Below are 14,389 nucleotides of genomic sequence, written 5' to 3'. Positions count from 1 at the left end.
CGCATGTTTCCGAAGGGATGCCAATTTATTTTCATTAGCACTCACGAATCTCGATTTACTTTCATAAAAAGAAATAAAAAATATAGTGAATATTTGTAAATAAATTTACTTCAAAAATAATATTTTGAGCAAACTTTTTGATTTACTTTTTGTAAAAAGTAAATTTGGGGAAATTTGTTCTTGTGGCTCTGTGTGTATAACCTTTTATTCAAGAAATAAATATATAACCTTCTTTCCACAAGGTAAGGAAGGTTGCTTAATGGTTAATAATGGGTAAGGCATTGTCAATTTTAAACCGTCAAATAAACAGGTTCAACGCAGAAAATCGGGCTCACCGCGTTATATCTAAGGATAAACCAGCACCGGCTCCTAAACATCCTTCTACACAGAAACAAATAGATGAATTCCTTTCTGGTAAGTTAAAAACAAAATAGTCTAGAATATTTCCTACAATTGATACATCGGTTAATTATGGATTGTTTACGAAAACAGAAACCCAAGAAATTAGAAATGAACTGATGTCTAAGAACCATCAATTAGATGAAAATCTAAAAAAAGTTTATGTCGTGTCTCATACAACAGCAGACGTGAGTAACTAAATTTTGCTCTCTATCTCTATTTTTATTTATCTTTCTTGAAGGATGACTAACATGCTAGCGATGAAAGTAAGAGTAACCTTCTTTTTTAAATAAATAATAAGTTTGAAAACAAAATAAATTAACTTGCTTTTCCATTTTAAATGGTTGTTAGTTATCTTTCGTTTATATCAGCTCTGGATTTTATTTATTGCAAAATTTATGTTCATAACAACTGAATTTAGGTTCGCACTTTATTTCTATAACTTTGCCCAACAAAATATGTTTACTTCGCTAATTTTGCGTCTAAAAATTCTGTTCTCTGCAATTAAAAAAAAAGAAGCATTTTGAAAGAACTGGCTACACATTCGTTGCAACTCTAATCAAAAAGTATGCGTTTTCACTCAGGGATGCCAACATTGCAAGCATCTAGGAAATTGATTTTTTTTTATACCACCATTTTTATTGATTTTGATGAGTATAGTATTTTAAGATTTAATTTAAAAATCTTTCTTACCTAAGCCACCTGGCTCGTAACTAATAAATTGGATATAGCTCCACTCGTTACCACTCTTTTAGTGTGTTAAAATATTAATGGACTCAAGAACCCACCTTGACATGTGACGTGGATGTCTGGATGACCTTTAAGAATTGATTTACTATCTCTTGGTATCAATGATTAATAGAGAATTCAAGTTTTACACATAATCAAATAAATCTTAAGCCCATACTACTAAAAATACACCTGATTTCCTTCTGACACGCATAGCCTTTCCGCGCTATTAATTTTTTTATTTAATTGAAGAGAGGCTTCATTTATTTAATCACAAAGGGGCTATCCTACAAATAGGCAGATTGCCTTTAAAATACTGAACTTTTGTACTTAAGGTTCGAAATGGTGTGACACTGCCTCTGTGGGCGTAACTATTTGAGTTGAGATAGTACTGTTACCCTGCTTTTGGTGCCGAGAGAGCACTTTAGATCAATGGGTAATAGACAACCAGGGAAGCCGCAGCAACGTGTTTTTCGGGACCGTAAACTTTTTATGGGAAAAGCAGTGAAATCTCTCTCTGTGGCTAAGTTTAGTTGGCGATATCACAAACGGAAAATGAATCAGTCGGAACGAAAGCTTATGGTTCTTTCACTGGAAATGAAAGATTTTTCAAAAATTTAGCAGAATCTGCGGGGTATCTTGAGACTTTTCAATCCATTATTGATAGTTGATTTAGACAATGGTATTTAATAGATATAACTACTAAAATTGAAGTTACCAGATGCAAGATATTTGAAAAGTAATGTTGTGCTGTATATTCCTCAAGAAAGTCACTTTCTGGTTGATCTTCTTCAACTAATTATTTTATTATTATCCGGCAGCATACGTATGGCAAACCATCTGATATGGCGAGGCTACCTAAAAGCAGGAGTCGTGTCGTAGACAGTGAATTTGGTTATCAAGAACCAGAAATCATTCCAGAGGGGAAAATTACTTTGAAGCAGGTAATGAATATTCTTGTACAACATCAAGAAGATGGCAAGAAATACAATGCTTCCTATTTTTCAAGTCAATATAAATTAACAGAAGAAGATGCAGGTAAGCAAAAACATACACTAATATTTGTTTATCGAAGTTCACTAGAATTAAAGCTTTTCGCATTTAACTAAAGATGGCATTTAAGAACTTTTAAACCCTAGCTATACCCAATGTAGCCTTATCACTTGTTACTTCCTCTCACTGCAAAGAAAGTGTTGTGATGCGTTAAATTGCCCTCGGAAAAACACTTTTTGAAGTCCTCGAAGTCAGTCGAAATAGTAGTTGTTTATGTATGTGTAAAAAACAAACAAAAGATTGTGGGTGCATTAACAGCAAAGCAAATAAGAAGCAACTATAATACCGAGCTTTATGTAACTGTCTTAAAACTCAAAATTTACTTAACCAGAAACATTTAGTTTTTTTTTTATTCTAGATTTTTCAGTTTGTGATTCTTATAAAACCATAATTATCTTCTAATTTGGGGTACTCATTATGTTAGGAACAATATTGTTTGAATCATTTCTGCGGAAAAATTAATTTTAGGGTATTCTTCTTGGGGGAGACGCAGGTTACTCTACTCTCCAAATTGCCGATATAGATTATTATACGGTTACATCACGCAAATTTCTATTGTGATTAACCTGTATTGCCGAAATGCTTAGGTTGAAGATGATTCGTTTTCCTTAATATAGTATAGATTTTCATGAAAACTACAGTGACGAATTTTCTCTGTAAAATGGTTATTATAGAGTAGGCGCCTCTCTGAAAGGCCATTTCTTTTATGTAATGGGTTCGGTTATACGACCTACTAATATTAATGAAAATTAAAAAATTATTGCTTACATTTCGAGTTTGTGGAAAGAACAATCCAGATAATGTCTTGTGAGTGTTTAAAACTATTTTTCTCTCGCTGCCCTTTAAAACAAATTGGGTATTCTAATAACTTTTTCGAAATACTGGAAAATTATAGGCGTTTTAGAATTTTAGCTTTCTTATTTTCTATGAGTATTGACAATTATTATTACTAATACTTATTTTTAAAATAGGTTTTTAATAATGCAACTTTTTTTAATAACAATTTCAGTGAATCTGTTAAAATACTTCAGCCCCTTTAAAGTTCATATTCCAGAAAAACCATTAATTAAAAGTGGAGCAAGTAGTAGAAGCAAAATTTTTCTTACACCGGCAAGTAGAGAACAAGAAAAGGAGAAAATAAAACAGATTGGTATTGAAAAATAAACTATAGCCGTAAAATGTTATTAAATCTGTTCAAAATGGATTTTACGACTAATTAGATGCTCGATAAATTTAGGCATTCTCATGTATAATAACAAATTATGTTAAGTATGAGAAAGTGATACACACATTTTTGATCTTTCATAGAATGTTAAACTATTTATAATATATAAATTTACGTATTTTTTTTTTTTTTAAATATTTTAGACTATTTTTGAAAGAAAAATAAAAAATTGCTTTTTTTGGTTATTGGTTATCACTTCTTAATTTTTTACCCATTTAAATTACCAATGAAAAATAATTTGTCACAAAAAGGAGCCATTTACTAAAAATCTCGGAAAACTCTTCTGTAGCTTCACGAAAGGCATCTGATTTACACAGGTGCTCTGGCGTATCAATAATTTTAAGAAAATGTCACTGAAATTTACGCATTCGCAAGGTTTCATTCTACCAAGTTCTTTTCATTCACTTTCCAATAATTACTCGTAAGTTTATTGATAATAATATTAAAAGACATTCAACCCTTTAGAAAGAAAAGGATAATATAAGCAAACAGGAGTTTGTATCAAACTATTTGAACTATGTAAGTAACAAAGGTAAGATTAACAAAAAAGCTCATTCCTGTTCAGCAAACATTCAGAGCGTTGAATCTACAAGCTCTTCTACTTCAAATAATGAAAACCCGTCTGTTAAAACACATACTGTTAAAAGAAAGACCTAAAATTCATGCATATTTTTTTCAAACTTTCTTCAGATTATTTAAAAATAAAAATTAGTTGTACCATTCAGGTTCGCAGCAAAAAAGACTAACACAACTTATCCAAGTGAAAACTAAGGAACCGTATCCATTGCAGAGAATTCCTGAACAGATAAAATATGCGAGGGCTTTTTTTTGTGCATGAGAAACTTATTCCATTATGTTTGCGTAACAATTTTGTTGGGCATAGTAATGTATATAATTTAATGAACACATTCAGTTTCGTAGTATTCGCAGAAAGTTACAACTTCTAATTATTGTAATGAACTATATTGCTCTGTTTAAGATTTTTAATAAATGGAAAGTAAGAACTTTATAATTTGAATGGTTCTTGTTTTCTATAAAATGTGTGTGTTAAACTGGTTTCGCTACTTACGGATAGATCAGCAAAAGCAGGGTACTGTTTCAAGTTGGTGAGTTTTTTGAAAATGGGCAAGAATTTTTCCTCTTTTATAAATTAGCATGTGAAGCCTTCTTTTAGGTTAAGTCTCTCAAAGGTAAAAGAAATCCACGGGATCCATTTTTACTTATTTATTTATTATTATTATTTTAAATAACTTTCAATTAACGCTGGCCAGTTCGACCTGCAAATAAACAGAAATAATATACCTTTATCTGCACCGACCGAATACAAAATGAATCGCCTATAAGATGGTCGCATAAAGTCGTCCACAAAGTACGAACCCACTCGCACAGGCAGGACGAGTAGTCGCTTCTGGTAGACGACAACTTTAAATTATGATATATATTTATATTGTAAGTTTCTTATATTTTTATTTAAAATGTATCAACATTAGTCGTCCTGGGCCTTCTCAATGCACTGCCGGCCATCCCCATGTTCTCTAATAATTAACACAATCTAAACGCTACTGAGCTAGTAAGAGCTCGTAGAAAGAAAAAATATAGGGCAGCAAGTTGGACTTGAACTTGAGGCCTAATTTTCCTTATATGCATGGACAACGAAGTTTTTTACTACGTTTTACATCAACTGAATGAGATTCTCGAATGTTAATAGCTACTATACAGTTATTCTCTAATTCTCTTCTCCACTTATATATTCTTTAAAAAATTCTATTTATTCTTTAAAGTTTAAATAGGTAGCCTAGTTATTGGCCCCTATCAACCTTTTCAAATGCTGAGAATATTTTTCTCCACACTTAGTGAAAATATAAGAGAGTGCAGAATGGTTTTCATTCTTACCACATTAGAATATTTCTGTCATTGTTTGAGAGGAGTATCATCTAATTTACACAATAAGAATCACACCATGCTCTCTTGCAGTCTTAATTCAGACCTGATCTTCGGAATTTAACTCTAAAAAATTAAGCATATTCCTTAAAGCCTTATAAAATTTACAATTTGGCCCAATGGACATTTTGTTGGCTTTTAAAATTTAACTTAAAATATTTTATCTATTCAAGGTTTAAGTTAAAACTTAAAATGATATATCTAATAAAATGAATAAAACATAAAACATAAATAAAAATTATAATAAACAGCCTTGTTAATTCATGATGAATACAATTTTTTTTGTAAATGAAAAAAAAAAAAAGTTGGGTTCAACAGACGGGGGTAAAAACAAAAAATACATGTTACCCTTTGGTTGAATTTAAAATTAAAATAAAATCTGTAAGTCTTGAAATTGCCAATTTTAAACGATTTTATCCCAACGCCAAATTGTACCATCATCGCAGACACAAAGTAAAACCGAACCGTCACGAGAGAGGGCTGTCTGCCTAATTGCAGTTGTACATTTTGGATGAGATAAAATGGTATACTGCGAACGAGTTGGATCCATTACATCCAGATCCCAAACAAAGGTCCGTCCAACTTGATTACCTAACGCCAATATCTGGAAGAGAGAAAGAAATAAAGATAGTTCTTGTAATGAAAGCTTTCTTGGAGTACCTATTTCGAAATAATAAAATATTTCTTGCATTGTGGTTGATGCATAAATTAATAAATTATAAAATAATGAAAAATATTAATAAATAAATAAATTTAAGATGTGGAAAAGTAGTAAAACAGTTGTATTTGAAGATGCAGTTAGTACTGTTGCCCACATCAATCAGATTAGTTGTAAAACGAAAAATTGTTTGCAACGATTATCTACTTACTAAAATTGTAGAATGTCGAGTAAATCTGAAGTTCCATTTCTTCTTCTGACCACTTCTCCTGAACGAGCTTAACAACGGATCTTCAGCCGAAGAATACTCGACAAATTTAAGAAGTTAACAAAGTGATGCTTCGAGATCGGCCCAATTAGACCAATTCCAAAATACAATAACTCTCCACTTACTCTTGTGGTCTACCATACCTGATTTAGGACCGTTTAGACAATGTGATCAACTTAGATCTTACGTCAAACCATTGGCGAATTAGCCATATTAACGGAGAGTGTGACCTGAGCTTACTAAGTATAAGATTAGGATCTTGGCCCAACGTTAGGGCAAGGAAGGCTTTATTTATTACAATATAGTGCAGAAGAGTCGGACTGTTAATGCTGCTACATTGTTACTTTGTCGAGTGAAGTGGCAATTAAACGGAAATCGCCCGAATGAAGTCATAATGCCTGCCCAAATTTGCAAACAAGGCTAAAAAAACCTTTCAAGACATGAAGGTGCTTCTTCCCCATTTCCTGCAAATACTTTTTCTATATTTGACTCCGCGTCAGCGCCTTCATTATTGAGAGTGAATTTCCTTTGTGAGTATATTTGAGCAAATGCACGTTTTTTTTTGTATATACAATAAATGGTTATAGATCTGCCAGAAACTTAAATAATGAGAGGTAACATATTTGATTAATTCTGTGCCCTCTTCTGATATCATAAATTAATTTACATCGAGCCAGAAGTACACGAATTTATGCATCAACCAAGTAAAATGAAAAAAGCATTGCAAATAAAATTAAAAATACTTTTTTTCTGTAAAAACTGCTTACCTTCTGCCAATAATCTAAGGCGAAACGTACAAACCAAATTTCACATTCTTTAAAATCAAACCTATGGATGAGTGTTACATTTGTTTCATTATTTCTCAATTCTTTATCTTCAAGTCTTCCAGGCTTCCAACATACTATACAGTTTTCACACGACTGTAAAAATAAATAAAGGAATTTAAATGTAATTAATAAGTTAACAATTGACGAAATAAGTTATTAAATACTCAGTGGAAATGATGCACAAAGGCTATCTTTCAGCAAACTCTAATTTTCTTTCATCTATTTTTTGTTAGTTTCTAGTTTTACCTAGAGCAAGGACTCAACAGCTGATTCGGGGAATATCTTTTTACTTATGACTCTTTGAGCTTTTGTGGTTGGAGGCAGCCAGCACGCGATCCATAAGCTCACCATTACTTTTTACAGGGCACGATAGGCACTAAAACACCTCCATAGTGTATCCCAAAAAGTAATTTTTGGTTTTGTTTTTTTCTATCCTTTGTACAGGAGGGAAGTAGAGGAAACTGCCTCTTATATATATCTTGTATGACTGCATGAAAGGCCCTAGACATTGAAAAAAGAGTTTCCCCTGCTAGAATAGCTGACAGCACAATAAGCCTTTACTTTGCCAGGGGAACAGGACCAATCCATGATCTAATATAATTTAAGTTGTTCAAACTCAAACATTAATAAAATTCAAGCTCAGGAATCGACCTCAGTACCACAATACATAGCTTTGCGATCCTACTAATCCAGATTATCAATCCATAACGTTTCATTTATAGCTCAAATTCTTTTCAAGTTATTTGGGCGTATTTTCTTTTAATATGTTTTCAACTGAATCAATAATTTTCATAAAACTTAGAATTTCAAATTGCGATTTTATTTGGTAAAATAAATTTTAAGCAACTTTAATTCCCATTATTCAATTGTTCCTGCCCCTGAATAAACTGCTCCAAAAAGTAAGTAACTGATAAGCACTCCTACCGTTTGCAAAAATAAAAATCAACTGAATTAAAAAAAAAGAAAGTCACCTTGGATAAAACGAAATCACCAAGCCAATGTACACAATCCACATAATTTCTATGAATATCTCTGGTCGAAAAGTCTGGAAAATGTTCTTTAAGCGAATCAAATGGTCGGTGACTTCTACTTGCGTTGAAATTATACGATGAAGCAATCGCTTCTTGGATATAATCTTTGTCTAGTCGCCACAACTTCAGAGAATGATCCATTCCGCATGACATTATTCGATTACCTTTTAAATCAAAATCCTTAAAAAAAAAAAAAAAAAAAAATCTTAAGAATACTCAAAGAAAATTTCACAACCCTAAAAATAAATAAAAATAAAATAATTTTAAAAAGATATATTTTTTCATAAAAATCTTACCGCACTTAATACTTCATCACGATGTCCTTCCACACCACCAAAAATGGCTATACAAACATCTGTTTTGGTGTTCCATAATCGTAAAGTGTGATCTTTAGACACAGAAAGAAGAATATTTGGATCCTGTGGATGATACTTCAATTCATTGATTGCATGTCCATGACCTAAGAAAAATTGGCTAATAAGAATTTAATCGGTTATTTATTTGTATGAACATAATTTAAAAATATAGTAAAAAAGTTATCGTACCTATATAATGCCTAACTGAAGCCATATGGAATGGGCTAATTATCCTGATAATACCTCTGGATCCTGCCACCGCCAGTAATGGTCGACCAGTATCATCTTCGTAAGACCAAGCACATGTATAAAAGTTTTCATCTGTCTGCATTAATGGTTTAAGGAAAGTTACACCAACTTCGCTTTTAAGCGTTTATTTTTCCAGTATAAACTGTATAATAGCTTGTTTACAAGATTTATTTCTTTACCTTTTCCATTTTGAACTCTAGTTTGTTAGGTGCAGTAAAGATATGTCCTCCTCAAATCCTCTGAAATGGAATGAGGAGGTACAGTAAGTGTGGAGGTTTATAGTATTTTCTAGTTTCTTGTTCTCCTTTAGCATTTTTTTCTGAAAGTGTAAAACTTCCGAGTTCACTTAATCCTAATTCCTAATTCAATTTTAGTTTTTGGTCTTCTCGGCAATTTCTTTTCTTTTTTATGGAAGAATTCTTTATACTAAGATCTTTTCGACTGTAGCGTACCCTTTCATTTAGTAATGACACAAATGTTCAATTCGCCATGGCTTCCTTGTTCTTCCCTTCAAGCTCCAACTCAAAAACTGCCTTCGGAATTCTGTGTTCAACTATTATGAGCCCAAACCACTTCTCAAGCTTACAAAATGTTTTTTACTTCCAGCTCAATTTTTAATGTCAACATTATTTACCCTGTTTTTTCTGAATTTCTCGCTCTTCTTCTCTGGCAGTCCAATTCAATGGATAGCAGCCTCTTCCCTTAATAAAAGAAACATACTGCGTTAACATACAGCGCAGGCGCTCTTAGAAAACGTTTTGCTCTAGAGCACTTACAGTACGAACCTATCACGCTTTAAATTCTTTTGTTCGCCCAGCTTTGGACCACCTTTATTCTAGACTATAGATACTAGAAATTAAAAGTTATACATCATCCTCACCTCCAATCAACTTGGACTCCATTTTCTTGAGGTCGATACAAGACTTCAAAATTGTCGGTATGCTCTAATCTATTTCCTCAACTGGAATCCAAACCTCTACATCTTCCGTCAACACCAACAGATCATTTGCAAATACAAGCTGAACACGAAGAAGTTATCATTTTTAACATAATTTTTGCTCCATTTTAATGCAATTTCTTAAAGAAATTCTTGATTTCTTTACAGTAACTGTAGAATATAAATTTCTTTTCCAAGAAGTAAATTTCATTTCTTTTCTTGCGTTTGAGATGTCTTTTAAACTTTCAGTATGCTCTGGAGACAAAATTTTGATTGACTCGTGTAACTATTAACATAAGCAATTAGATAAACTTGATTACTTACATCTTGGTGCAATTAAAAGAACTTTATATGATTGTTATCATCAATTCAAGTGCTAGAAGTAGGACATAACCAAGATTACCAATGGACCGAATAAATATTAGAAGTTAATACGTTTAAAAAAATTAATACATCTAGATTTAAAGTAATTGTGGCAGAACATTTTGAAATAATTACTAAATACACAGATTTTTAAGATTAGAAATAAAGGATACATCAGGATCTGCATAGCATTGAAGAAGATTAATTCCATCACCTTCCGGGCATTCATAAATTGTAACCCGATTACTGCCAACTGAAGCAAATATAAGTGGCTGTCCTTCTCTGAGTAAATGATTGATCTGCGCACCGAACAATGGCTGACCATGTTCTTCTCTTAAACTGCATCTGAAGTCAAATATACAAAATTAACCTATCTTTTATGATCAAATACAAATTCTAATTTTGGTAAAAGTTCCTTGGAAACTAGATGAACCTGTTATGACCCAATAACTGGGTTAGTAAGACTGAACTCTACGTATACCCCTGAATACAGCTTTAGAGATTTTAAAGTTTTAAATCCACTATTTTAAAGCAGCAATATATACTGATGGACAAAATTAGCGCACCACTCAGTTTTTGTTTAGTTAAAATTAAATAAATTATTTTCCGCTTTTGTTTTGGACGTACATCACTTGTCTAAAGATGTACAGCAGTGAGAGAGACGATAGGTACATCCGGCACCTGGCTTTGCGAAACAGGAGTATAACGGGAAATGAGATAAAAAGTCTCATAAGGCAAGTCCGAAATGTTTCCATCTCCAGCAGGATTGTTTGAAGAAGACAATGAAAGTAACCTTAGAGCCAGACATCCTGCTCGTGGCCGTCTCCTTACCACAGCTCACAAAATGACCAGACTTCAGTTTGCAAGTGAACATGTGAATTGGACTTAAGACAACTGGAAGAGAGTTCTCTTTACAGATGAGGTGAGAATAGGCCTAAATTCTTCAGATGGCCGTAGTTACAAATGGCTTATTTTTTCAGCCAACAATATTTTGAAAGTCCAAAATTTGCAAAAAATTGGAAAAAAAAAAAAAAATAAGGGTGGTGCGTTAATTTTGTCCATCAGTGTATTTAAAACACCATCCCTATTTAAAATAACCTTGATTTCAAAATTGAAATTGTAATTATTGGAATAAATGACTTCTAATTCGCCAAATTTGCACTGAAAACAAGATGGATTTTTTTCACTTTCCCTTTCTTGTGACTTTAGATCAAGATACCCATGGGCTCTTTTATTAACTTTTCACAAAAATAAGAAATGTAGTTTTGAAATGAGCCTATGCGTGAATGGCCGACCTACTGCAGCTTAGAAATTTGATATTGGAGTTCTCTTAATCTTATCCACTTTTTCAGAGAAGTTAGCGTCCCTGAGGAAATAGAGACGAACATCATATTATACTGATCTCGGAGGATTAGCGTAGTCTAAAAAAAAAAAAAAACTGGTTGTTTTGCAAAATAATTTCTTTCCTTCCTATTTCTTAAAATAATATACAAATTTTGTTTGTCTAGAATTAAAAAATTAAATCTACTAACGTAAATTTATACTGAAGTTTGGGTTTTGCTGGTTTCGGTCGACCCCTTTTACCTTTTCTTACTCTTGGTTGAGTAGTAGGTGTAACACTTCTTGAAGAATTATTGTCTGTAGTCGTACTACCTATGCTGGAGGTCTCATCCTGAAATCATTGGAGAAATTTTAGTAGAAGTTTAAAGGGCAAATGTAAATGAGCAATAACAAATATTAAGCTATATTACTTTCTAAAATTGGCCGAATAAATATTTGTACAATTTAATGCACAGATAACTGATAACTTTATAATATGAAATAACAAGAAATTACAATATTTATATTGTTTGAAAATAAAAAAAATCTGAAGAAAGATATTTATTGTGTTGATGAAATTATTAAAAACCAAATAATGCCTATAAAAACAACTACCTGGTTGTTGTAAAATTAGAAGATAAACTAGTTAGTGCCAAGATCTATTTTCTTATTGTATTATGATCGGGCCAGTCTATTATTACAGACAATAGAGGAGTGCTTCAGTTTTTTAGTGGTTTCTTTAGATTTTGATTTTATTTGGATATTAATATGTAAGTAGCCATATTTTTGTTTTTTTTTAACATTTGGCAATACAGCATGAACAAGTCAGCAATTGCTTTCTTTTTGGTAAACATATTTGTCTAGAAAGTAAGTTATTTTAAAACTTAATAGTCGAGAATCTTCTATTGTTTATTGATTCTATTTTTTACCTAAAACTTCCTCCAAAGCTCTTTATAAAATGAACAAACCTTTTTATTTTAAAATTTTCTAATAAATTTTTTAGATTTATAAATTTTTCTACTTATTAAAACAAAATCAAATTAATATTCTGATAAAACCAGTCAACTATGTACTTATTTGAAGCAATATTTTTAAGAAAAAAATTATTGAAATTATATTAATCAAAACAGTTCCAGCAAAACCCGAATATTTCGAGTTTCTGAGCTGTAAGCTACTTAAGAGGCCAATTCGCAAAATTGCAGCAGACTGATACATATTTTCGTTCAACTGAAGACGTTTGACGGGATGTTTGCACCCTTGCATGGTTTTGTTAAAGAAATACTTTAGATGGCGTAGTCTATTCATTGTTTATCTTAATTTGGGTAGTCTACACACATTCAACTTTAATCGAACATATTAATTTCTTTGACGAAGAGAAAATCACTCGAGTTTCGTGGAAGGATCTTTAAATTTCAAATCGGGAGTCGTTTGATATGAAAAGCTTTAGAATCTTCTGAAAATCATGTGCTGTTGCAGGTAGGTTGGTGGTTAATGAACAGTATAAGTAACTGACTGAAAAATATAGATTCAAAGAAATACAATAAAAAAAGCTTTTTAAAATTTACTTAAGAAGTCTGAAAAATTATGTTTTGTTTGTTGGACATTATGAACAAGTATGAAGTTTATACTTTATAGGAAAATTTAACTGTACTCGCTGAATTTTAGTAAATATTGAATTAAAAATATTAATAGTTTTCAACAAACTGGGTACTCTTCATCGCCTGTGTTTGATGGACTCGACTATATTTGTTTTAACATTTTGAAAGCTTTGAGCAGCGATAGATAAATAAAAGATTGTATGAATTGAAAAAGATTGTTGAAAAGATTTTTTTGAATGCAAAAGTTACTCATAAACTGGGAACTGTTTCTTATCAGGAAATCTTCATTGCATATCTCACTCCTACAATCACAACAGGTACACCAAACACTAATTGTAATTAATTATAATAATAATTCATAAAAAGGAAGAATGGAGAAACCCGTACGCAAAGACATTACACTCTAATTACATATCCTTAAAGAACTAAATCACTAATATAACAATTTCGTCAGAAACACAGATTTATGGGCAAAGAATCTATAAATCAACATAAACTTCTAAAATTAAAATTTTACAAAACAAAAAAGATCTATTTCCAGGCTTAAAAAAATTAAGCAATCAATCGAATTAAAAGCACATAATACGATAGTACTCATTTTAAAATTAAACCGAGAATTGAGAAGAGAGACTTTGGAATTCGAAGCTTGTCCAACGAAGACTTGCAAATACAATGTTTTAAGATGAAATTACATTGAATGCATAATAAAACTATTAAATCATTGACAGAATTGTTTATTTCCACAACTTACAGTCTAAACATTAATGAAATAGCGTTAAGAAAGTTTGTGAACAGTTGTATCCACATAACAGATTCACAAAAATTGTTTTTAGATGCTCTATTGGATACTAGTGCCTTAAAGGAGGAAACACTAAAATATTTCATCATTGAACGCTGGAATTACACAAGATAAGCAATGTTTTGATTAAGAATCTCTTTAAATGAGTTTTATGTAGTTTTGGAATAATTATTAAGTTTTTGGTCTCAAACATAGAAAAAGTAGTTAATTTTATTTATAATTATTAGTATAACATACTATTTTAATTATTTCAGAAGTTACGATACTTAAATTCCAAAAAAATGATTCCCTAGATACACTAAAAACAAAACTTTCTTATACTAAACAAGCTTATAATTAAAATAGTTTTAATTACTGACCACATCTTCTCCAGAATCTTCAGTATTTGTAGAAATTTCTGAACTAGCCAGTGATCCTTTCATAATTAAATTAATAATACAATAATAAATTAAAAATATAAATAAACAACTAATGAATGGAAAACGGCGGGCAATGCTTACTGCATAACCAGATGTAAACTTCAAACTGCTAAATTATAAATAGCCACTGCCTTTATGGCACAACTTTTAAAAGTATTGCGCCAAGTTCAAATTTCATAGTTTATAACATGATAAGTTAGGGATGAGGAATTTGTAA

General features: G+C 31.4%; 2 protein-coding genes across 4 annotated transcripts in view; one reads left to right on the top strand and one right to left on the bottom strand.

Moving 5' to 3' along the window:
• Nucleotides 1-123: 123 nt before the first annotated feature.
• LOC141458479 (NADH dehydrogenase [ubiquinone] 1 alpha subcomplex assembly factor 4) lies at nt 124-3,591 on the top strand. Its single transcript, XM_074136501.1, has 4 exons — nt 124-414; nt 493-587; nt 1,950-2,166; nt 3,191-3,591. The coding sequence occupies exons 1-4, from the start codon at nt 270-272 to the stop codon at nt 3,343-3,345; spliced, it is 612 nt and encodes a 203-aa protein (XP_073992602.1). The 5' UTR covers nt 124-269; the 3' UTR covers nt 3,346-3,591.
• Nucleotides 3,592-4,615: 1,024 nt separating this feature from the next.
• The window catches only part of escl (embryonic ectoderm development protein escl), a 31,344-nt gene continuing 21,570 nt past the window's right edge, over nt 4,616-14,389 (bottom strand). For 2 of the 3 annotated variants that reach the window (XM_074136492.1, XM_074136494.1), the window contains 7 exons: nt 11,569-11,708; nt 10,210-10,381; nt 8,677-8,812; nt 8,428-8,591; nt 8,072-8,311; nt 7,041-7,193; nt 4,616-5,951 (listed from right to left, as the gene is read on the bottom strand). In XM_074136492.1, the coding sequence (XP_073992593.1) occupies nt 5,751-5,951; nt 7,041-7,193; nt 8,072-8,311; nt 8,428-8,591; nt 8,677-8,812; nt 10,210-10,381; nt 11,569-11,708 (1,206 nt within the window). In that variant the 3' untranslated portion in view covers nt 4,616-5,750. Of the gene's footprint in view, nt 5,952-7,040; nt 7,194-8,071; nt 8,312-8,427; nt 8,592-8,676; nt 8,813-10,209; nt 10,382-11,568; nt 11,709-14,112; nt 14,315-14,389 lie in introns of those variants that run through there. The other variant, XM_074136493.1, reaches the window with a different exon arrangement.

The sequence above is a fragment of the Rhodnius prolixus genome, unplaced genomic scaffold, assembly GCF_049639745.1.
Source record: "Rhodnius prolixus isolate KJV_2025 unplaced genomic scaffold, Rpr scaffold_5, whole genome shotgun sequence".
Taxonomy (NCBI): Eukaryota; Metazoa; Arthropoda; class Insecta; order Hemiptera; family Reduviidae; genus Rhodnius; species Rhodnius prolixus.
The sequence above is the reverse complement of the archived record's forward strand: the minus strand, read 5'-3'. Positions and strand labels throughout refer to the sequence as shown.